This window comes from Gorilla gorilla, chromosome 8 (assembly GCF_029281585.2).
Source record: "Gorilla gorilla gorilla isolate KB3781 chromosome 8, NHGRI_mGorGor1-v2.1_pri, whole genome shotgun sequence".
In the NCBI taxonomy this organism is placed as follows: Eukaryota; Metazoa; Chordata; class Mammalia; order Primates; family Hominidae; genus Gorilla; species Gorilla gorilla.
In genome coordinates, this window is record NC_073232.2 from 126580623 (window position 1) to 126604696 (window position 24074).

The 24074-nt window shown below is 49.1% G+C and overlaps 2 protein-coding genes across 22 annotated transcripts in view; one reads left to right on the forward strand and one right to left on the reverse strand.

The window, feature by feature from the left end:
- VWA2 (von Willebrand factor A domain containing 2) overlaps window positions 1-11707 on the forward strand; it is a 52533-nt gene extending 40826 nt beyond the window's left edge. The window contains exons 9-14 of the mRNA XM_055352214.2: window positions 2597-2652; window positions 5062-5169; window positions 6139-6711; window positions 9131-9682; window positions 10431-10556; window positions 11409-11707. Of these exons, the coding sequence (XP_055208189.2) occupies window positions 2597-2652; window positions 5062-5169; window positions 6139-6711; window positions 9131-9682; window positions 10431-10556; window positions 11409-11506 (1513 nt within the window). The 3' untranslated portion in view covers window positions 11507-11707. The remainder of the gene's footprint in view (window positions 1-2596; window positions 2653-5061; window positions 5170-6138; window positions 6712-9130; window positions 9683-10430; window positions 10557-11408) is intronic.
- Window positions 11708-14771: 3064 nt separating this feature from the next.
- The window catches only part of AFAP1L2 (actin filament associated protein 1 like 2), a 110248-nt gene continuing 100945 nt past the window's right edge, over window positions 14772-24074 (reverse strand). For 2 of the 21 annotated variants that reach the window (XM_055352201.2, XM_055352205.2), the window contains exons 13-20: window positions 22523-22668; window positions 21538-21649; window positions 20630-20875; window positions 20378-20543; window positions 19444-19599; window positions 17426-17607; window positions 17172-17294; window positions 14781-16281 (exon numbers count right to left, since the gene is read on the reverse strand). In XM_055352201.2, coding sequence (XP_055208176.2) covers window positions 16255-16281; window positions 17172-17294; window positions 17426-17607; window positions 19444-19599; window positions 20378-20543; window positions 20630-20875; window positions 21538-21649; window positions 22523-22668 — 1158 coding nt within the window. In that variant the 3' untranslated portion in view covers window positions 14781-16254. Of the gene's footprint in view, window positions 17295-17413; window positions 17608-19443; window positions 19600-20377; window positions 20547-20629; window positions 20876-21537; window positions 21650-22522; window positions 22669-24074 lie in introns of all 21 variants that reach the window. The other 19 variants (XM_055352196.2, XM_055352203.2, XM_055352194.2 and 16 more) reach the window with 17 other exon arrangements.

Consider the following 24074-nt stretch of genomic DNA (forward strand, 5'->3'; position numbering starts at 1 on the left):
CAGAGCCGGGAGCAGCTGGAAGAGGCTGGTGGTTGTAGTGTATACTTCCTGGGCCTTGCATTCAGACTCTGCTCTCAGGCTGCTGAATTTTTAATCTTAGCAGCACCACTAGGGAGCGGTGAACTTACCACTGCATGTTTCTATGTTTGAAAAGGGGTATGATAATAATCATACCTGCCCTACAGGGTTGTTGAGAACAGGCGGTGATTTAATAGGTAGATGCGTTAATATTGCAGGCTCCTAGAATGAAGCATTTGGGAGCTCTTCACCCATTTCTTCACTCAAGAAATACCCACTGAGGGCCTCCTGTGCTCCTGGCACTCACCCAGGTCCTGGGAAATCAGCACCAGCATCTCAGAAACACATCTACCCTCACAAGCTGACGCTCCAGTAATGGGAGGCAGTCATTCCAAAATGAATACAGAAAATAAACTGTTCAGTGGTAGCAGGTGCTGTGGAGGAACACAACAGCAAGATGGGGATGCGGTGGGGTAGGCGGGGGGTTGGGGCAAGGTCATAGTTTGAAATGGAGTGGCCAGGGAGGGCCTTGCAGAGCATGTGGCATTTGTGTCCAGACCTGAGGGAGGTGGGGGGCAAACTGTGTGCAGGTCCCTGCAAAGCCCTGTTGGTAGTGTCTGCTCCATAAATGCTGATTCCCAGGGAGGCCTGAATCAGGGAGGGGGAAGGGCCCAGTGATCTTTCTGGGCTAGGACTTGTGGCTTTATGAGGTCACTAGGATAGACATGGAAGAGAAGATGATTTCTCTTGAATGAGCTGGCAGTTTGGCAAACTTTGTTTTTATTATTATTTTTTTGAGACAAGGTCTTGCTCTGTCACCAGGATGGAGTACAGTGGCAGGATTATGGCTTGGTGCAGCCTCAAACTTCCAGGCTCAAGTGATCCTCCCATTTCAGCCTCCTAAGTAGTTGGGACTACAGACATGCACCACCATGGCCGGCTAATTTTTAAGGTTTCTTTTTTGTTGTTGTTGTTTTTATAGATGGGGTCTCACTATGTTGCCCAGGCTGGTCTTAAACTCCTGAGCTCAATTCCTGCCTCCGCCTTTCATAGTGCTGGGATTACAGGCGTGAGCTACCACGCCCAGCCTTGGCAACCTTTATTTCAGCAACTCCATGAGCTCTGAATTGACTTGGCGTGTACTCCATTTTACCCCAGGGAAGACCCTGCCCTAGAGGAGCACCTGATTGGCCTGCCCCTGTGTGGGCAGCCCAGGGTGGGATCTTGTTGGAAGAAGCCTTATTTGGAGAACTTTAGGGAATGTTTCTGCCAAGGCCCAAGAGTCTCCTCAGGTGAGGCCATCCCAGGAGCTGCTGCCAACCCAGAGTGGGGCTTTCTGCCCCCAGATGAGGAACTGCTCCTGTGACAGCAGGGCACATGGCCCCGGAGACTCAGGAGAGGCGAGGGTGAGGCCCACAGGGTAGAGTGGGGGGATCTGCAGTCATGGTCAGGGTTTGGATCCCAGCTCTGCTGTGTTCCAGTAATTATGTGACCTCAGGGGCCCTAAGTGAGCCCTCAGAACCCATTTCCCTATCTGGAACATGGAGGGAACTATCTCTTCAGGTAGCTGTGGTTCATGGAACACCAGCAGGTGGAAGCCACCCAAGGAATGGTGGCTGCTGTGTTATCACAGAACGTTAGTTCTCCAGCAGACCTGAGAAGTCATTGAGTCCAGTGGCTTACATGTCTTGACCTGCAGAGCCTCGTGTGGATACTTGTTGTGTGGACCAGATAGTAGCAGCACACCTGGGGTGGAGGGGCGGGGCTGGGGCACTGCAGGAGGCCTGGAGCCTTGTTCCTTCAGTGCTCTTCTCTCCCCATCGAAGCTTTAAGGAATACAGTTGAAAACTGAAGATAGAATTACTATACAAAGAGGAAAGTGAAGACCAGAGGAGGAAAGTAACATGTCTGTGGTCACACAGCCAAAATCCAGTTGCCCAGTTCCCAATATTTCTCTCCCTACTGCATCGTGAGCCTCAGAAAGTAACTTATAATAAAAAGCTGTTGCTACAGTTTGGGGTTTTGCATGTGGCTGTCCCTAATTTCAAATGTGATAGCCAGCTTATGTTACCTTTTTTTTTTTTTTTTTTTTTGAGATGGAGTCTTACTCTGTTACCCAGGCTGGAGTGCAGTTGTGCAATCTCGGCTCACCGCAACCTCCGCCTCCTGGGTTCAAGCATTTCTGCCTCAGCCTGCTAAGCTGGGATTACAGGCACATGCCACCACGCCCGGCTAATTTTTGTATTTTTAGTAGAGACGGGGCTTCACCATGTAGGCCAGGCTAGTCTCGAACTCCTGACCTCAAGTGATTTGCCTACCTTGGCCTCCCAAACTGTTGGGATTGCAGGCGTGAGCCACCACCCCAGCCTATTTTTTTTAATTGTCACTGGATAGTTTGAAACATTCCCTACTCTATGTGCAGAGAAAAGTTAGGGTAGAATCAAGAAAGAAAACCAGGAAGTCTCTTATTTCTGCATTGGAATCTTCTATCAGCTTTTGGTGTTGTAAATCATCTTCTGTTTTCTGCCCTCCCCTTACACGTCTGATCTGTCTATAATTCTGTTTCCTCGGATTGTAGCTGGAAGAGAGTGTTCCTAACCCACCCTGCCACCTGCTACAGGACCACCTGCCCAGGTATGGTCTGTCTCTTGGATTTACAGGTTCTTTCAGGGCCCTGGGGCCAGGCTGCTTTGTAAAGTGGCTTTTACAATCCTGGGACAGAGGGTGGGGTTGTGACTGGCTCCAGGGCAGAGGGATGGGGCACTTGGGGGGCAGAGGAGAGTGTGCTCTTGACTCCCTCAATGGTGTTTGCTCATTAAGAATGGAGTGGCAGCTTTGGGATTACTCCCCTGAACCAGGGTTGTGTGCATTGGTGAGAGGCAGAGAGGCAGGCACCGAGCACCAGCTTTGCAGACATCCTCAAAGCCAGCACCAAACTCAGGGCAAGATACCTGAGTGATTTCCTCCTCTATAAAATGTAGTGGTTTGTCCGATATCTGGAAGCCCATTTCCCTCCTCCATGTGAAAGGGGGTCATCGTATATGAGGTCCTGGTGAAGATTCAGTAGATAATGCCCATGGAAGTAATCCCTCAGCTGTAAAATCCCAAATTAACTTGAGGAATCATCGATGCCATTATGCATCACTCAGCATGGTTCACCAGTGTGCCCTCACTATCCCTCACCGTCCCTCACTTGGGGTGCTAATGACCCCACTGACCTGGGAGCTTGAAATTGCCCTTGAATGTGTAGGTGTCAGTCCTGGGGTGGATTTGTTACTCCCGATGAGTAGCCTGTCTCCCGGAAGCAATGCCGGCAGTTAGACACACAGGCAGGGCAGCGAGCAGTTAGACACGCAGGCAGGGCAGCGAGCAGTTAGACACGCAGGCAGGGCAGCGAGCAGTTAGACACGCAGGCAGGGCAGCGAGCAGTTAGACACGCAGGCAGGGTAGCGAGCAGTTAGACACGCAGGAAGGGTAGTGAGCAGTTAGACACGCAGGCAGGGCAGCGAGCAGTTAGACACGCAGGCAGGGTAGCGAGCAGTTAGACACGCAGGAAGGGTAGTGAGCAGTTAGACACGCAGGCAGGGTAGCGAGTGTCCCTATTTGGGGTTAGGTGATCCCTTCAGTATGTTCTCAAGGTTTACAGTTCCAGCACCACGGCCTCTGAAGCACAGGAGAATCTGAGAGTGGAGCTGTTTCTGCTCAGAAATTAGGGTTTGAGGACTTCCGGTTTGGAAACTAGAGTGAAATGGCTTTCAGTCCCAGCTTTGCCTCTTACCAATGATCTGACCTGGGGCATGTGACTTCCATTCATTGAGCTTCAGTTTCCTCATCTGTCATATAGGGTTTTTATAGTTCCTACCTAAGGTTGTGACAATGAAATGAGACCATGTGTGTATTGTGCTTAGCACAGTCCCTGGCACATAATAGATGCTCAGTTAAAGGCCACTGTTGTCGATGTCAGTGAGTCCCCAGCTATTTCCACAGTCTTCTGGCTGATACAACAGCAGCCCCAGCAAAGTGCCTAGACTTAGCCTCAATCTTTTCTGCCTTTGAAGAGTCTATATTTTAATTACAATGATGTGGCCATCAAGAAAGAGATTAATATTTGTAAGCAAAAAGTACAAGAAAATGCCAGTCCCAGTTGTGACCACACTCAGCTGCTTATCCAGCCCTTGGAATACATGATCACATGAAGACCTTGTTTGTTTTCTGTAACCCTGGGAAGGAGGTCATGTGGTTTTAGCTGCACTTTGTAATAACTGATAAGGAAAGCGATGAGATGCTCAGGCATGCACCACAGGGACTCATAGATCAGACACTTCAGAATGGGCCAGATTTTGACACAGGCTGTGGTTTCCCATGTAAACTTTCAGCTTTGAAGAGGCCTTGCTCATAATTTGCATCTCACATCCAAAAGTCAATACTGTCATTACCTGCTAGGGAGTGTTTTTTTAGTGCTGAGACTTTCTGCGGATTAATTCATTTAATCCTCACAATAACCCCACAGAACAAGTTCAGTTCCCATCACTCCTTTTTAGATGAGGATATGAAGATGGGAGAGGTTAATTAAGGTGCCGGAGGAAGTGGAAGAGGCCACATTCAGTCCTGAGCAGCCTGACTGCAGGATCCGAAGGCTGGCGTGTTTTGCTGTGCCAGGTGCAGAGGCCATTAAGACAACCCTGTGTAGAACTTAGAAGACAGGGCCCCATTGGCACCGCAGCTCTCTCTCAGTCTTGAGGCACCCACACTTGATGCTACGGGGAGCTTCCTCCTTGTCAAGCTCCAGTCTAACACCAGTTCATCACACAGGGCCTTACCAAGCCTGCTACAGAGCATCCTTTACCACCCGTGCCCAGCCCCTCCTTTATGAACTCCGCAGTGCTTTCCCCTCTCTGCTGCAGGTTTCCTGGTGGACTGTGGGGGAAGGGAGGGGCTGGGCCACTGCTAGAGCAGGAAGCCAGCTGCACCCACACCTCTGGCCAGTCCTCTCCACTCCTCTGTGCTGTGGTGCTTAGCGGTTAATGGGCATCTCTCTGATAGGCCCCTGTGACTCACAGCCCTGCCAGAATGGAGGCACATGTGTTCCAGAAGGACTGGATGGCTACCAGTGCCTCTGCCCGCTGGCCTTTGGAGGGGAGGCTAACTGTGGTAGGTATGCACCGGCCCTGCAAGACTGACCACTGGGGAGCAAGGAGAGGACGGGCTTCCCTTTTCACTGCACACCCTTCCAGCTGCTGGGTAGAAACTGGCCCTCAAGCCATCTGCTTTCCAATGCACCACTGGTCTGCAGTTCACATGGTGCAGCCTGTCAGTGCTCCGTGAGTAGGTAATTGGGGTGGCTGAGCTCTGGATGAGACAGTGGCTCCCAGCTTATTAGCTGCAGAATGGTCACTGCTTGAAGTTTGAGTGCTGCCCAGCCCAGCTGAAGGCAGGAGTCCACCCAACTCTGGCTCCCAGTCCTGGGCAGAGTCTTTTCTTCTCTATTCTATGAAAGCAGAGCAAGGAGCCCCGATTCCTTTTGATTTTAGAGGTGTGAAATGAAGATGATAGTAGGCTTTACCTCACTGGGTGGTTGAGAGTTTTAAATAAGATTATGCAAAGTGCTTAGTACCATGCTTGACCCATATAAGGGCTTGACGAATAACTTTTAAAAACAAGTGATACTGGGTTAGTTGAAGATCTATATGAAAACAATTAATCTTGACCCTGTACCTCACAACCCTACCAGAAGTCAATTCTAGCGTGGCTATAGACCTCCATGCAAAAGGCAAAGCAGTGAAGCCTGTAGAAGCAAACACAGGAGCATATATTTTCATGATCTTGAGGCAGACAAAGATTTCTCAGGACACACACAGGACTAACCATAATGGAAAAAAGTGATAATGTAGATGGCATTTTTCTTTAAAAAGTGGCTAGATGGAGACCCTTAGCGAGTGCCAGGAGTGCCATGTCTGGCCTTGTCTCTAACTCTGTGACGAGCACCGGTCACTTAAGCTCGGGGGGCCCACAGTTTCTCTGCACCATCTCCCTCCTGGGAGATGTTCGGCATCTCGGGTGGGACAGCTCGCATGCCGCATGCCCATGGCTTGACAGTGGGTGTTGCTGTGATCCCCGCAGCCCTGAAGCTGAGCCTGGAATGCAGGGTCGACCTCCTCTTCCTGCTGGACAGCTCTGTGGGCACCACTCTGGACGGCTTCCTGCGGGCCAAAGTCTTCGTGAAGCGGTTTGTGCAGGCCGTGCTGAGCGAGGACTCTCGGGCCCGAGTGGGTGTGGCCACATACAGCAGGGAGCTGCTGGTGGCGGTGCCTGTGGGGGAGTACCAGGATGTGCCTGACCTGGTCAGGAGCCTCGATGGCATTCCCTTCCGTGGTGGCCCCACCCTGACGGGCAGTGCCTTGAGGCAGGCGGCAGAGCGTGGCTTTGGGAGCGCCACCAGGACAGGCCAGGACCGGCCACGCAGAGTGGTGGTTTTGCTCACTGAGTCACGCTCCGAGGATGAGGTTGCGGGCCCAGCGCGTCACGCAAGGGCGCGAGAGCTGCTCCTGCTGGGTGTAGGCAGTGAGGCCGTGCGGGCAGAGCTGGAGGAGATCACAGGCAGCCCAAAGCATGTGATGGTCTACTCGGACCCTCAGGATCTGCTCAACCAAATCCCTGAGCTGAAGGGGAAGCTGTGCAGCTGGCAGCGGCCAGGTAAGGTCCCAGTGCCTGACCCAGGACCGCTGGTCAGTGGGCAGGTCCTTCCTCCTTTTGGCCACCACCTAACCATCATTTTCTGCCAGTGCCTCTTCTAGGGGCTGAAACCACAGCCCCACTCTTTCAGGCACCAGTCACATAAATAATTTTCAGTTTACCTGTCAACAAAATGGGACTAATAGTAGTACCTCCTGAGAGATCTTTAGTGAGAATTAGGTAAGATGGGCAGTGTACATGCTTAGTACAGAGTAAGCACTCAGCAAACTCTAGGTGTTGCTGTTATCATTATTAATCACGATTTTATTATTGTTGTTACTAAGAGCTCTGAATCTACTAAGCAGGCTCCAGAGCAGCAGCTTCCCAGCTCCTTTGATGGCAATCCACAGAAAGAAGTGTGTTCCTGGTGCACACATGCACATGTATGCACACATACACGGATGCATGTGCATGCACACGTGCTGGTGCAGCCACACACAACTGAAACAAATGCTTCCTGAGAGGATACTTACCCTGTCTACCTGGGATGCTGACATTTTTCTTTTCTGTTCTGTTTTGCAAGCCATGAAGTTGATTTTTTATGACCCCTATTGGAAGGCACTCTAGAGAACACTGTCCCCACGCAGAGGCCTGGCCCGTGACCAGAGATGTAGTAGCTGAAACACATCCTTTTTTTCTTTTGAGACAGGGTCTTGCTCTGTTACCCAGGCTGGAATGCAGTGGCACGATCATAGCTCACTGCAGCCTTGAACTCCTGGGCTCATGTGATCCTTCCACCTCAGCCTCCAGAATAGCCAGGACTACAGGTGCACAACACCATGCCCAGCTAATTGTTTCATTTTTTATAGAGATGTGGTCTTGCTATGTTGCCCAGGCTGGTCTCGAACTCCTGGGCTCAAGCAATCCACCCACCTCAGCCTCCCAAAGTGGAGGGATTACAGGCTTGAGTGAAATGTAAGCCTTTATAGGGCTCCTGGAGTTCTCCCCTTGGTAGGTGGGCATGGGAAGCTACAGATGTGATTCTGCTTCTCAGCCCTGATGCCACCACTCTCCCCAAGGCGAGAGGCTTTCCCTCCTGTAAGGCGGAAGGACAGGGATTGGCTGCCCACTCCCACCCTGCCCCTCCAGGCTGGTCTAAGTGCTTTTGTTCTGCTTCTTTGTTTGGTTGGATTTTTAAAAAAAAATAATAGTTGTAGATTTATAGGAAAAAAAATTGACAATAGTGGAGAGTTCCCTATACCCCACACCCAGTTTCCCCTCCTATTAACACCTTGCATTAGTATGGCACAGTGTTATCGTTAATGAACCAGTATTGATACATCATTATTTAGTGAATCCATGCTTGATTCATATTTGTTTAGTTTTTACCTAATGTCTTTTTTCTGTTCCAGAATCCCATCCAGGACCCCACAGTACATGTAGTCAGCCGCCTTCCCCGTAGCTGTGATAGTTTCTCAGACGTTCCTGGTGTGGGAGTGGTTTTAAAAACCAATAATCAGAGCATCAGCTCCTCTAACTCCGTACTTAGAATTTCCAGTGGTTCCCCTTTGCACTTGGAATAAAACCCAAACTCCTTCCCCTGGCTTCTGAGAGCTCCCTGTGGCCTGGTCCCCACAGGCCTCTCTGCATCCCCTGCACGGGAGAGGCCTTCTGGCTCATACTTACTTGTCTTTCAGTTCTTAGGTGAAATGTCACCTCCCCAGAGAAGCTCTGACCCCTTTTCCCAGTCTTGTTATGTTCCCCTACTGTTCTCTCTCGAAGTCCCCTGCTTTTCCCTCCATGCTGCCGACATCATTTGTAATTCTATGTTCATTTCATGTCTGTTCCCCTAGACTGTCAGCCTGTTGACAGCAGGCATGGGCCCATTTTGTCCATACAGCATCTAATTAGTGCCCTGCATACTGGGGATGGATGAAGGCACAGGTGAACATGTTGTCACAAAGGGTTGCCCACAAACCCAAACCCCATGAGTTACATAAGACAGGAACTTATTTCTCTCACATACAGTTCGAGGTGAGTGGCCCGGGCCAGCAGGGCTTGGTCATCTTATGGCTTCCACCTTGAGGTCCAAGGTCACCATTTCTCAGCCAGCAGGAAGGGGGAGAGGGGAAGTGGAAGGTAAGCAGCTTTCAGCTGCATGAGTTTGAAATTGATCACGTCCGTCAGATAGAACTTAGACACGTGGCCACCCTAGCTGCCAGGAAGGCTGGGAAATGTGGTCTGGCAGGCACTCATCTTCCTGCTAATATTCTAGGAAAGTGCTGTTCTGTGGCTAAAAGGAAGACATAGAGGGTGTATTCTGCAGTGAACAGAGCACCCTGGCTGACCTTGGCCCTACCCAACCTGGCAGTCCCTGGGTCCCGTCGAGGGGCTCTGACTGGCACATCCACTGCTGAAGCCCCTCTGCTTGCTCCTGCAGGGTGCCGGACACAAGCCCTGGACCTCGTCTTCATGTTGGACACCTCTGCCTCAGTAGGGCCCGAGAATTTTGCTCAGATGCAGAGCTTTGTGAGAAGCTGTGCCCTCCAGTTTGAGGTGAACCCTGACGTGACACAGGTCGGCCTGGTGGTGTATGGCAGCCAGGTGCAGACTGCCTTCGGGCTGGACACCAAACCCACCCGGGCTGCGCTGCTGCGGGCCATTAGCCAGGCCCCCTACCTAGGTGGGGTGGGCTCAGCTGGCACCGCCCTGCTGCACATCTATGACAAAGTGATGACTGTCCAGAGGGGCGCCCGGCCTGGTGTCCCCAAAGCTGTGGTGGTGCTCACAGGCGGGAGAGGCGCAGAGGATGCAGCCGTTCCTGCCCAGAAGCTGAGGAACAATGGCATCTCTGTCTTGGTCGTGGGCGTGGGGCCTGTCCTAAGTGAGGGTCTGCGGAGGCTTGCAGGTCCCCGGGATTCCCTGATCCACGTGGCAGCTTACGCCGACCTGCGGTACCACCAGGATGTGCTCATTGAGTGGCTGTGTGGAGGTGAGTGGGGGAATCCACACCCTCAGGGCTGCCCCCATGGCAGGCCCTCAGCCTGAGTCTTCACATACATCATGACGAGGATGGCAGCTCTTCCCAGCTACTGAGCACTTGCTTCCCAAGTGCCAGGTTGTGTGCTAAACCCCATGCTCACATCAAATCCTACAGTAGGCATAACCACCCTATTTGACATTTAAGGTATAGAAAGTTTAACTAACATAGATAACTCCCTCCAAAACTTGAGAATGGATGCATTCCCTTTAAACAGAACACACTTTTAGAATATCCACAAGCTTCCTAAGGGTGTAAAGATCCCACATTGACACTGACTTGGGCAGTGACAGAGCCCAGAGCAAACAGGGCCAGGCCAGCTCAAATCCAGTGACCTCCTCTTCACCTTCTTAAAAGAGACAGGAGAATCACTTGAACCCGGGAGGTGGAGGTTGTGGTGAGCCAAGATCGCGCCATTGTACTCCAGCCTGGGCAACAAGAGCAAGACTCTGCCTCAAAAAAAAAAAAAAAGTCTGCCATGTGTATGGCACATCTGAGCAATGGACTCTCCATGAGTCTGTAGGAGAGCTGGGTCTTACTAACCTAGCCAAGTGGTATGCAGCACCAACCATGAGCTACCAGGGCAAAGGGAGATGTGACTCTAGTAGCCTTGCACCTCTACTGGGCTTACTTAGGGTAGGGGTCTTCGGATCTAACCCATGCCTGGCCGGCCTGGTGGGTGTGGTGTTCTCCATTGTAGAAGCCAAGCGGCCAGTCAACCTCTGCAAACCCAGCCCGTGCATGAATGAGGGCAGCTGCGTCCTGCAGAATGGGAGCTACCGCTGCGAGTGTCGGGATGGCTGGGAGGGCCCCCACTGCGAGAACCGTGAGTGGAGCTCTTGCTCTGTATGTGTGAGCCAGGGATGGTATTGCGAGTCCTGCCAAGTCCCACAAACTCAGCTGAAGGCAGGTTCTAAAACATTCGTTCAGTGGAAGAAATTATTCAGTCGTTTACCCACGAAACATTTAGTGAGTACCTCCTGCATCCCAGGCATTGTTCTCAGTGCAGGAACATAGCAGTAAACAAATGAATAAAACCTCTGCCCTCATGGAGCTTCCATTCTAATGGGAAGACAGACAATAAGCAAATAATACAACATGTGGTGTGGTAGACGGTGCTAAGCACCCCGAAGAAAGTCATGACATCTAGGAGGGAGGCCACAGGAGCACAGTAGATCCAGGGTACAGGGATGCAGACGGAGGCAGGGATGGGTAAATGCGGTGGTGGGAGCTGCTGGAAGCTCTTTTTGGGGTGCTTTCTATTTGCTCAGTGAAATGGGAGGAACAGCTAAGTGAGGACGAGGAGGAGGTGCTAGAGGTTTGAGAGAAAAGAAGTCACTGTCAAGGGTAACAGATTAGGACCTAGAGAGTGATCGTTGGGAGGCATTAGAGGTCCACTTATGGCTCCTGCTCATGAGTTTGAAGTTAGAACAGCCAGAAATCAGAAGACAAGTCCAGTCGGAGCCTTGGTTTTTTGGCCACGGGCAGAGGTTGGCTTCCTAAGGCCAGAGAGAAGCTCTGGAGGATAATCACATGGGGTCTCTGATCTGGCATCTTCTGCTGGGGGCGAGGTGGGTTGTAGAGTAAGAGCAGGACCTGAAGGAGTCCTCAGAGGCTGCTGGAGGGCTGAGAAGGGGATGCAGACACTCCTGTCCTCAGACTTCACTTCTTTCCCCAGGATTCTTGAGAGGAGACGCCCCCGAGGCACATGGCTCCCGTGCAGGAGGGCAGCAGCCGTACCCCTCCCAGCAACTACAGAGAAGGCCTGGGCACTGAAATGGTGCCTTCTGGAATGTCTGTGCCCTAGGGGTCCTTAGAATGTCTGCTTCCCGCCGTGGCCAGGACCACTATTCTCACTGAGGGAGGAGGATGTCCCAACTGCAGCCATGCTGCTTAGAGACAAGAAAGCAGCTGATGTCACCCACAGACGATGTTGTTGAAAAGTTTTGATGTGTAAGTAAATACCCACTTTCTGTACCTGCTGTGCCTTGTCGAGGCTATGTCATCCGCCACCTTTCCCTTGAGGATAAACAAGGGGTCCTGAAGACTTAAATTTAGCGGCCTGACGTTCCTTTGCCCACAGTCAATGCTAGCCAGAATGTTGTTGACACAGTAATGCCCAGCAGAGGCCTTTACTAGAGCATCCTTTGGACCGCGAAGGCCACGGCCTTTCAAGATAGAAAGCAGCAGCTTTTCCACTTCCCCAAAGACATTCTGGATGCATTTGCATTGAGTCTGAAAGGGGGCTTGAGGGACGTTTGTGACTTCTGGCGACTGCCTTTTATGTGTGGAAGAGACTTGGAAAGGTCTCAGACTGAAATGTGACCCATTAACCAGCTTGTTTGATGATGGGGGAGGGGCTGAGTGTGCAATGGGCCCAGGTCTGGAGGGGCCACGTAAAACTGTTGTGAGTCGTGAGCAGTGTCCACCTGAAGGGTCTTCCTTTCAAAAGAGGCTGCGGCCGGAGACTGTGGCTCATTCTTGTAATCCCAGCACTTTGGAGGCTGAGGCAGGTGGATCACCTGAGGTCAGGAGTTCGAGACCAGCCTGGCCAACATGGTGAAACTTTGTCTTTACTAAAAATACAAAAAGTAGCCGGGGGTGGTGGCGGATGCCTATAATCCCAGCTACTCGGGAGGCTGAGACAGGAGAATGGCTTGAACCTGGGAGGCGGAAGTTGCAGTGAGCTGAGATCTCACCACTGCACTCCAGCCTGGGCAACAAGAGTAAAAATCTGTCTCAAAAAGAAAAAAATGTACTTAGGAGGGGTTAATTGTGGCGTGTTTATGAATTCTTTCCTTATTCTCCTTTTAGTGGGGCAAAGACAAGTAAGATTCTTAAACTCAAAAATATAGGATAAAGAAACTTACAGAGATTTTGCTTTTTAAAGCATTGATCTTAAGCTGTCTAGGTTTTAATTTTGTTTTGCTTTGCTTTTCTACACAGTTTTTAAAGAAATATTTCAAGAAATGTTGGTTATTTATTAAACAGGGATATTTGTACCTATGTGGCAAAGAGGCATATTTGGAATATTCTCTGGCAAACTAGATACTTACTTACCTATTGCTGCAGTATTTAGGAATTACTTCTTCTCCTTGGTTGTGTTGTTTAGAGTTGGATTTTCTCTAGAAATCTTTCTAGAGCTCTGATGTAACTCCAGACACTTTATTGTTTTTCTTTTTTTTGAGAGGGAGTTTTGCTCTTGTTGCCCAGGCTAGAGTGCAGTGGCACAATCTTGGCTCACTGCAACCTTTGCCTCCCAGGTTGAAGTGATTCTCATGCCTCAGCCTCTTGAGTAGCTGGGATTACAGGCACGTGCCACCATGCCTGGCTAATTTTTGTATTTTTAGTTAGAGACAGGGTTTCACCATGTTGGCCAGGCTAGTCTCGAACTCCTGACCTCAGGTGATCCCCCTGCCTTGGCCTCCCAAAGTGCTGGGATTACAGGGGTGAACCACTGTGCCTGGCCCATTTTTCTTTATAAATATTTTAACATAATGTTTTATAGACAAACATTCAAGGGTACTTTGGCTTTAAGAACTTCAGGATTTCTGGTGCTAGAAAAGTGCTTGAAGCAGTGTCACCAAGATTTTAGATATTAAAAAGTCCGGTGTACCAGACATTGAGTCATAATCATCTATATTCAAGGGATACTTTCATTGATAACTTTGTTATTATGCTGCCCTTCACAGAAGACAACATCTGGGGCAGGATCACATGCTCCCTAGCAGATGCTGATCAGTGATGTCATAGAAATTACATGAATGCATTGTCTTTAAATAGCAGTTTAACCATGTTATAATGTAGGCTTTTTATCTTGTTCTGGGCTGGTATTTGGGTGCCCTGATTGAATTACTTGGATTTAAACAGCAAACTGTGGGCTCTCGACTTACATAGTAAAGGCCTTTACTGTTTCTTTGTAGGATATGGGTTTCTCACCTTTGAAACATTTTTTCCCCTTTTGTAGTGACAGTGCCACTAAATAGTTCAGCTTTTGTCAGTCCCCCAGGAAAGTGCTATCCTATGGCCTAACTAGCCAAGCCTTTTTTCTTTCACTTAAAAGAAATTAGCTTTAATTTTTGCCTTTAATTACTTATTCAAATAAGACAGAAATATATTTTCCTTGCAATAATTAAAACATTGCATATAGGCCATAAATTTCCTTATTTTCTCTGAACGATCCTGATTCCAGTCATCTTGTTGAATACCCTAGTTCTAATAATTGACTCTTGCTTTTCTAGAGAAATATTTCCAAATGATGCTAGTTTTGTCTCTTCCTTTCAAAGTTGTATACCACTTCTTTTTCTTGTCATTTTGCATTGCCTGGGACCTCCAGAATAATGTTTCATGAAGTAGCATGTATCCATATCTGGTTCTTGACTTTTTCATCATTATAATTGTTTTCTATGGGTTACTTATCAGTTTAAGAATGCTTAATTCCTAGATGAACTAAGAGTGTTTATTACGTGTTGAGATTTATGGTATGCTTTTTCTTCTTCAAGATAATGCATTTTTTGTATTTAATCTGTTAATGTGATAGGTTATCCATTTGTATATTTTCAATCATTGAACAACGCTTGATTTTTTTGGATAAACTCTATTTGGTCATTATGCATCATTCTATAAACCCTGCTGAATTTTTCATTTGCCAACATCTTACTTCAGATTCTTTTAATCTGTGTCCAACAATGAGATTTGTTTTCTTTTGCAATTTGTTTTGAATTTTTGGTATCAGAGCTATACTAACCTTATAATGGAAAATACATATTTCTCAAACTTTTACACTGATATATTCATAGTATTTTCTTATAATTTGAAAAATCTTGTCAGTATCTGTATTAAGGCCTCCATTTCAGTTCTGCTATTTCATATTGCCTTAGGTTGTCTATTTGTCTCTTTAATGAACCAGATTTTGATTTTGTCATTTTTAAAATAAACACATTTATGCTATAAATTTCCTTAATTACTACTTAGGCAACCTTCCCAGTATTGATATGTTTCTTTTTTCCCAAGAATTCTTTAGGAGTATATTTAACTTCTGGGAGGAGTACTGATTTTTCATTCACTTATATATGATCAATTTCTGCAGATGTTTCCTGTGTCTTTGGTATGTTGTTAACTGTACAACTAAAATTTGCTTTCAGCCTTATCTATGCTCTTTGATTCAAGGAGGCTGAGTTTCCTGCTAGGATCCCATCTTGTAGTTCAGTGTGTAAATAACCAAAACATTTCCTCCCTTGAGAACCCCCCAGGCCCTGCCCCAAGTCATTTCATGAACTACGAGGAAAACTTCAAATACAATGAACATTTTATTTTAAAAAACCTAACTCACCACTTGGTAAAAGGTCACCAAATGTTTATGAGAGAGGAAATAAGAATAAAAAAGACCTTTAGTTCTCAGGAACAAGTGTTAGAGAACTGATACACAACCCTCCAGAAATGAGGCAGAGATAATAGATGAAATGTTTCAACCTGTGTTAAAAAAAAAAAAAAATGCCATCAGAGGAAAAGACAGGGGCAGCACAAGGAACAGCACTGCCAATTTTAAGAGGGTGATCACCCTAACCAAAAATCACCACTTTGTTCTTGGAAGGGGAATGAACATTAAACAGAACTTAAAATCAGGGACTATTTATATTAAATAACTCTTCCCTTAAAAATGGCCCGACCACAGCAATGAATCTGTAAACACAGAGTAATTTTTTTTCCCTACAGTAAAGAGTCAGTTTAATCTCAAAAGATACTTTTCACTGTTCTAAATGACAGGATTTTAAGCATTTTTTCCTATATATAATACAGCATCACTTAAAATTTTATTTAAAGACAGTTGATTTAAAGACAGTTGATTCAGGCCTGCCTTGGACTGGAAAGAAGTCTTTAACTTAGCAGGATCAGTGCTTCAGCTTGGTCCCAAATATTTTCCCCCATTATTGTTTCTTAAAACTCATGTCATAGATGGTTTTACTCAAAACTCATGTCATAGATGGTTTTACAGATGATGTCAATACTGTTTAAAATCACTGAAGACTGAGTTGGGCCTAGTAATATTGGAGAGAACTGAAGGCAAGGATGGTTTAATCCCCAACTGCTAAGTATTGGATAAGAGATGATGGCCAGGAGTTTAGGTCTTCTCACTCACCAAAGCCACGTGACCCATAAGACAGGGCCCTGCGTCCATCTTCCACCAAAGTCTAAACACGAGGTTTTCACTATTTAAAAATCTTAGTAAAGCAATTGATGACAACTTCAAAAAAGAAAGAAACACAGAACATCCCTAAATACAACATCTTGTTTACATCCAATAGACTTAGGTCTCCAAAGAAGCCTCCTTTTTGTTGTATTATTTCCTTTGGCTCTGAAAAGGGACAGAGCCTCCTCTTAGCTGAAGCTCTCCATTCACAGTACCTCAGTCTTTGCTTTTTCTTCTAAACAGACTCACCCTTTCACAGAGTTTTTGCTTTAACAAAGCAGGATTGTCACCAAGGTCCACACTGACATGAGAGTCTTTAGATGAAGCTTGTTTTCTAACTTGCTCCTTTCTTCTCCCATTCCTAGGGTACCATTCAAATACCAGCACCCACCCCCCACCAAAAAGATAGTTAGTTATCCACTGTAGCAACCTTGATATACATAGAAAAAATGTGAGAAAAACTATTTTAGGCATAGAGGTGATAAATGTTTCAAACCCTGTGTGTTCATCACTGCTTAGAGTGCCTATTCAGAGATTTTGAGACTGTGGCACAACAGCAAGTGTCTATAAGTGATGTCTCTCACAGCAACAAGGGAGTGGAGGTTCAAATGCTTGCATGGATTTATTGGTTAGCCATTGTTGTGGGACCTCCAAATATCTCCAGCAGGTAAGGAGGATAGGAATAAAGAGCAGAATTTGCCAAAAGCAAAGGCAGCCCTAGACATGTTCTTTAGTGTACAAATGAGTAAATGAGTAAATGATTAATGATACTTTTTTGACTAGCCATCAGGGAGAAACCGCATCATAGCATGGATTCCTCATTCACAACTTGCTGAGAATTTTGCCACTAGTTGGGTGGGCAACTTTGGACAATTCAAACCACCTATGTGAGTCTGTTTCTTTAGTTTTAATGGTAGAAGTCCTGTGGAGTCACTGACTGACTTTTTCATTTGAAAACTCAGTCATAATCTGTCCCTGAGCTGCAGCTGGCCCCCTGGAATCTACCCATAACTGTGTGGAGGGCAAGAACTGAAGCATCCCCAAGCTCATGGGGAAGGATGCTCAAACCAAGTGCAGGCACCTTTCTGGTTGGTCAGTGCCAGAGACTGAGCTGAAGGCATGGCCACTCCTTGGTGAGTGCCGAGCCCTTGCTCAGAGCTGGTGCCAAAAGCACCACCTGGGTCAGAAGATGGGCCCCTACCTTAGTGACATTTCTGCTGGCCCCAAGGGAGGCTGGGAGTGACTGCTTACCTTGGCTTTCTGGAGTACAGTGCCTTTGCCTGTGACCATGACCGAGAGAGGCCTGTTCTTGAGTGTGGTTGCAGAGTTGACTGGGGTACAGTCTGGGGCAGAGGCAGGTGTGACAGCTTTGGGCTGTGGTTACAGGAGGAGAGCAAGGGCTGAGTCAAGGGGAGGGAGATGTGACCCACCCGCCCCAACCCATGTCCAGCGAGCCCTGCAAGCAGCCCAGAGGCCGCGGTTCCAGCACTCACGCGGGGGCTCACGTTCTCCAGGTGGGTGGTGTCCACGGTGGTGCCTAACGTCACAGGCCCTGCCTCAGCCTTCTTCAGGTTGTCCTTCACCTCCATGATGCTGAGCTCCAGGTCCACGCGCCTGCTCTCCTCGCCCCGGCACTCCTCGTCAATTTCCTTCAGCTTCTGCTCCAGGCTGGCCAGGACTTCCTTGTCTGGAGAGAGAATTATGCAGGCGTCAGAGAACAGCATCTCAGCCCAGGCCAGGGAGCCCTGCTGGGTGGAGGCAGGATCTACATACCCCGCCACCAGAGAAGGACCACAGGTCTGGCCCCAACACTCAGAGCCAGGAGGGGCCTGTATGCCGGGGCAGCCTGGAGGCCTCCTTTAGCTAGCATTCTGCAAAGGCTGGGAGTGTCTTGGGGAGGAGAGCTCTGGCTTCACTAAAGGGCATGAGTCTGAGGCCTAAGTCCCTTCTTGTAGGTTCTCAGAGACTCTTGGTTGTTTTGACAGTGACCCAAAAGGGTGAGGGGCTTTATTCATGGCCCGTGGAGGAGGGCTGCGCAGCTTGACCTGCCCCACCAAGTTCCCTCAATCCTCTGGCTTCCCTAGGCCTAACAGAGCAGGAGTCCTCAGCCCTGGCTCCTCCTCTTAACCCTGGACCTCTCGGGTTGATGCTGCCACACCATGAAATGATGCCTAGGGCCTGTATCCTAGAAGCTCACTGCTGGAGGAAAGGATGGTATCACATATGTACCACATAGAGTCTTGAGCACAGGGCCACTGTTTAAGAAAAATTCACAGATGCTATTGAAGGACCATCTCTAAAGAGGGAAGGAAAAGAAAACGTATACTAATAATGTTTTGAAGATTGGAGTTTAAAAAAATACAGTTCAAGCTGGGTGCAGTGGTTCACGCCTGTAATCCCAGTACTTTGGGAGGCTGAGGCAGGCAGATCACTTAAGGCCAGGAGTTCGAGACCATCCTGGCCAACATGGTGAAACCCCATCTCTACTAAAAATACAAAAATTAGCTGGACATGGTGGCGGATGCCTGTAATCCCAGCTACTCAGGAGGCTGAGACAGGAGAATCGCTTGAACCCAGGAGGCAGAGGTTGCAGTGACCCAAGATCACGCCACTGCACTCCAGCCTGGGCAACAGAGCAAGACTGTCTCAAAAAAAGAAAGCCAGTGGGTGACTTTGCACCCTCAAGACCTTCCCTCACCAGTCAGCTGAGTTTGTCCTCAAACCTGCACTGCTGCTCTTGCTTGTTCATACATCTCTACAATTTAAATAAGCACAAAGTTACTCCATGAAAACTAAGTCAAATACTTTGGAAAGGTTCTAGCTGCAGGTTGCAGCTGGGCATGGTGGCTCACACCTGTAATCCCAGCACTTTGGGAGGCCAAGGCAGGTGTCCCTTGGGCTCAGGAGCTCTAGACCAGCCTGGGCACCATTGCAAGACCCCATCTCAGTATTTTTTTAATTTTGAAATTTTAAATGCAGCAGATTGCCAGGAAATAGCTGTCAAATGATATGAGTGTGATTTGGAAGATAATCTAGAAAGACTTCTTGGCAAGTATCTTAAGTTTTTGTTGACTTTAAAGAAATGAAGGCTGGAAATGAAGGCTGATGCATTAATGGGTGTAGGTAATGCATGAAGGATGACATGAGACTCCAGTCAGCCAACCAGAGCTCAAAAAATCTGCAGTGCCAGGTCCTCAAAAGATGGGCCAAGGAATATGCATTTAAGTGAAAATAAAACACGGCCTATGCATAACCCTGTAAAACTTCCTTTAACTAGCTTTTACGATGACCTGCTGGTCCTATTGATGTTCAGTCAGAGGCTTTCTCTCTATATCCAGGAGAATGACCTTTCAGACAGGATTGGAAGAAAGGACACACAAGGGAGCACCCACCCAGGCCAAGGGTTGAAGGGGCCAGGGCCCACTGATTGAGAAGGTATGGTGACAGCCAGATCTTCCGCCAAAAAGTTAAGCCTACACGGCCCTCTGAGCTGAGGGTCCCTCCCCACTGGGGGGCCCCTTACCTGTGCATTTCAGTAGGGTTTCCTTTAGCTCCCGTTTCTCTTTCCGGAGCTGAGCCAGGTGCCCCCGGATTTCTTCCTTCTTCTTTTCAAGCCTCTCCTTCTCCTCTGTGTACCGCTTCACCTCAGCTTCTGTCCGATTCTTGCCAAGCTTGATCTCTACAGACCCAGAGAGGGAAGCCCCAGGTAAGCAGAGCTGGATCATGAGGGCTGTCCCCAGTCTACTCCCCAGGCTCGGGTAGAACCTGGGGCTTTGGCACAAAGCCCTGCTAGGCTGGATGCCAGACCTGGACAGGTCCGTCTACCTCTCTGAACTTGTTTCCTAATCTGAAAAGGTTGGTGTGATGGTTAATATTGAATGTCAACTTGATTGGATTGAAGGATGCAAAGTATTGTTGCTGGGTGTGTCTGTGAGCCTGTTGCCAAAGGAGATTAACATTTGAATCAGTGGACTGGGAGGGGCAGACCTGCTCTCAGTCTGGGTGGGCACCACCTAATCAGCTGCCAGCATGGCTAGAATAAAGCAGGCAGAAGAACATGGAAGGACTTGACTTGCTGAGTCTTCCCCAGCCTTCATCTTTCTCCTGTGCTGGATGCTTCCTGCCCTTGAACATCAGACTCCAAGTTCTTCAGCTTTTGGACTCTTAGACTTACACCAGTGATTTGCCAGGGGCTCTCGGGCCTTTGGCCACAGACTGAAGGCTGCACTGTCAGCTTCCCTACTTTTGAGGCTTTGGGACTTGGACTGATCCACCACTGGCTTCCTTGCTTCTCAACTTGCAGAAGGCCTATCGTGGGACTTGACCTTGTGATCGTGTGAGTCAATTCTCCTTAATAAACGCCCTTTCTTATATACATCTATCCTATTAGTTCTGTCCCTCTAGAGAACCCTGACTAATACAGATGGAATCGGGCAAACTTCCCCAAGCACAAGTACCTGCACTGGTCACGCGCAACCTGTCCTTCACAGGTGGGCTGGCACCAGGTGGGGTGGCCACCATGGCATCCGGGCAGCTCGGTGGGAAGGAGATTCTCTGCTGTTCCATCTGGATTTTGACGGTGGTGATTCTCAGGGAAGGATCCTCTGGCTCCAAACTCTCCAGCTGCTTTGGGGGAAAGCAGGCCTGACTCAGCTGGCTGAAGGGGCGCAGGAAGGTGGTCTTGCTGTCCTGCAGGGGAGGGCCTGTACCTGTTCTCCCAGGTTCTCTGGACACTTTATGCAGGGCTCATCTGGGGTGGGACCTGGGCCTGGGTCTGCAGGGAGGGCCTCAGTTGCATTGTCCAGGCGGGACAACGTCGGGGAGGAGGCCTGGGCCTGTGCACTGCTGGGGCCGTGCAGAAAGGACTTGACAGGTGTGAGGTCCAGGTACACTCGGTCAGATTCTCTCTCATTTGGGTCATCTGCAACAGGGGTGGCTTCCTCGGTAGGCTCCACCTGCAGGAGAGAGTGAGTCTGGGGCATTCACCATTACCTCTACTCCCTCAGCTGTGGAGGGGGTACCAGCCCTGCCTCACAGCTCTGGTGCCCATCTCACAGTGTTCCAAGAGATCTCCCTCCCTCCTGGGGGGGCCACTGGTTGAGTCCTAGATATGTCACTCGAGGTGGAAGACCCAGACAGAGCACTTAACTTCCCTGAACCTTATTTCCTCATCTGTAAAGAGGAAAAGAGCAGCATCTTCCCATAAGGTGGTTAGGATTCAAGGAGATCATCTGCAGGAGGTCCTCAGCTCAGCACAGGGTTCAGTGCCCAACACGTGGAAGTTGCCATCGGTGTGATCATCCCACTCAACAACCGATTTGGACCTGGAAGCCTACTGGTGCCTCCACTCCCAATCCCACCACCACACCCCTAGCCCTGACCAGAGGGGTTCACCGGTGTTTCATCTAGATAAGTCCCCAAGCCAAGCAAACTGCACAGCCTCACATATAGGAGACAGCCTTGTTGCACTTAGGTGTCTGCACTACTGGCCTGGTAGGTGACTCAGAACCCACTCATCTCAGGGATACTCTAATGATCTCTGGCATCCAGGTGTTGAGGTTGGTTGGTAGGAGGAGGGCCTGGAGAGGCCCAGGCCGCTGCCTGGCCGGGTCCTTACCGCAGCTGTGAGCTCCGACAGTTCCACGTCATCATACAGCTCCTCCTGGCGGTCCTGGCTAGGCAGGCCATCGATGTAAGTGTTGGGCTCTGAGAACTTTCTCTGCATCAGTCTGGAAACAGGGCGAGGTGGCACGCATGAAGCAGCCGGGGCAGGGTGGCGAAAGCACCAGACTCCAAGGATTCCCAGTGAGGAGTGGTTGCCGTGAAAGTGGTGGCCACACAAGAGATCTGGGGGCTGACACTCACCTCCATGGATCTGAGGGCACCTCCTCCCTCTTTTCCCAGTGCCTTCCTCCTGAAATTCTTGGTTCGAGATTTTCCTCCCAGAAAGACAACCTTCCCTTGCCCATACGCCTCGTCCTAGGATCCCTTTGCCATCTTCTCCCCGATTCCTCCCTTCTAGGGTCTCCTTCCAGCAACCACAACAAAAAACCCCTTCTCATTTCATCTTCACAATACACTTGGGGTGGCGCAGGCCAGACACTATCCCCGTTTGGTCCATGAGAAAACTGATTCTGTTTCAGTGGCTCGGCCGGCTTCCATGAGACTGGCTCTACCACCCTGACCAGAGAACACCCTCTCCCTCAGCCCTAGTTTGCTCTTCTGGAAACAGAAGCACCACCCCCTGACCTGCTTTTCTCCAGGGTGTGCTGGAGACCCAGTGAGGGATTCACCAGAAGGACAAGTAGGAGGTCAGGAAAGGTGACAGCTCTGCCTGGAGGAGCTGGAGAGTCTAACTGCCTCTGAGGATGCCAAAGCCGCCCCCGGGGCCCGAAGCCTGGCTCGGCTCCTTGCTCTTAGCTCAGCTCCTGGCTCTTGGCCGGGCCTCCCTGAGGGCTACTCCTTGGCTTCACATTTTCCTGCTGCTGGGCAGAGTGGGGTGGGACCCTGTGCTCCCTGCTGCCCCTGACTCTGGCTGACCCAGGGCCTACAGCATGGCCAGGAATAAGAGAGTGTACGGAGGAAGGGTCCAAATTACTCACAAGAGAGAGTTTTTGGCCGCACTCACAATACAGGAGACCCTATCGGCATCCACATAGTCGTAGGTGAACTCTTCTGGGTCTGTCTTGGAGCCTGACTCAGAGAGCAGGAGACCCAGCCAGTGGCCCATTTCCTCGGAAGACTTGGCCTGGAACGAGGCCAAGAGAGACATAAGCAGGGCCAGGCAGTGCTGCCTGGTGCCAGCCCCTCCCCACCAGGCCATGACCGTACCCCTACCCCTGAGCCTGCCCACGAAAGCCTCTGTAACAGCCCGGGGCTGTGCTTCTCGTGTTCACCAGCCTATCCCACCCCCCAGTGGCCCCAGATAATATTTCCTGTCAGTGACATCTTGATGCCACCTCAATAATGCTGTGGACTTTTGTCCCAAGGGCCATATGAGATGTATATACATTGTGTTTCTAGGAGGTGAAAACTTATCACCAGGTGGTCACTATTAAAAACTGTTAGTGACCACCTGTTAATAGTTTTTTAAATGATTAAAAAATTGTATGTCTTTTAAGTTGACACTTGTATTTTACGAACAATGCAAGTCATTCCCCCAATCCCATATACAACAAGACTTCCTGGATCCCCAAGAAATAACAACATTCAAATTAATTTTGTTCGTGGCTTCAGTAAAGTCAGGACATCTTTTAAATACCTTACACTAGCTCAGCTGCTAAATCATGATCAAAATCCCAGTGAATTTGGTATTTTTTTTCCAGGGGACAATGCATTCTAATCAAATGCATCCATTGGGTACCTCAGTTAAAAATGTCCACACTGTTTCTTACCTTTATAATGAGAAAAAACTGCCCATTTAATCAAAGCTATAGGTTTATTTTCATGAGGAAAATCAGCCCCCTTTGGTATAACCCATAGCTCCATCACATTTGCTGCTACATTCTCTTCGTCAAAGAGGCCGTGATGAGCAGAATTTGACATTTAGTTGGTTTCCTTTTCCCAGTTTTTTTTTTTTTTTAAAGACAGAATCTTGTTCTGTCGCCCAGGCTGGAGTGCAGTGGTGGGATCTCGGCTCACTGCAGCCTCTGCCTCCCAGCTTCAAGCAATTCTCCTGTGTCAGCCTTCCAAGTAGCTGAGACTACAGGTGCCCACCACCACACCCAGCTAATTTTTGTATTTTAGTAGAGACAGGGTTTCACCATGTTGGCCAGGCTGGTTTCAAACTCCTGACCTCGGGTGATCCACCCGCCTCAGCCTCCCAAAGTGCTGGGGTTACAGGCGTGGGCCATCATGCCCAGCCCCCACTTAGTTTCAACTGGATTCTAAATACAGCTTTTCATGGGCCTCCCCTAGTCCAGGCTGCCTCTCTGCCCTGGACAGCTGCAACAGCTTCCTAACAGGTCCCTTCTTGCCCCCTCCGATCCACTCCCACCCCAGTAGCTGGAGGAAGCATCTCAAAACCCCGATCTGAGCTTGCCGCCCTCCCCTGAAAGCCATCAGGGCTCTGTTGCTCCTAGGATCAAGCCCTGTCCCTCCCACTCCAGCCTGTCACCCAGACCCCAGTACAAATCTATAGCACCCTCCCCACTT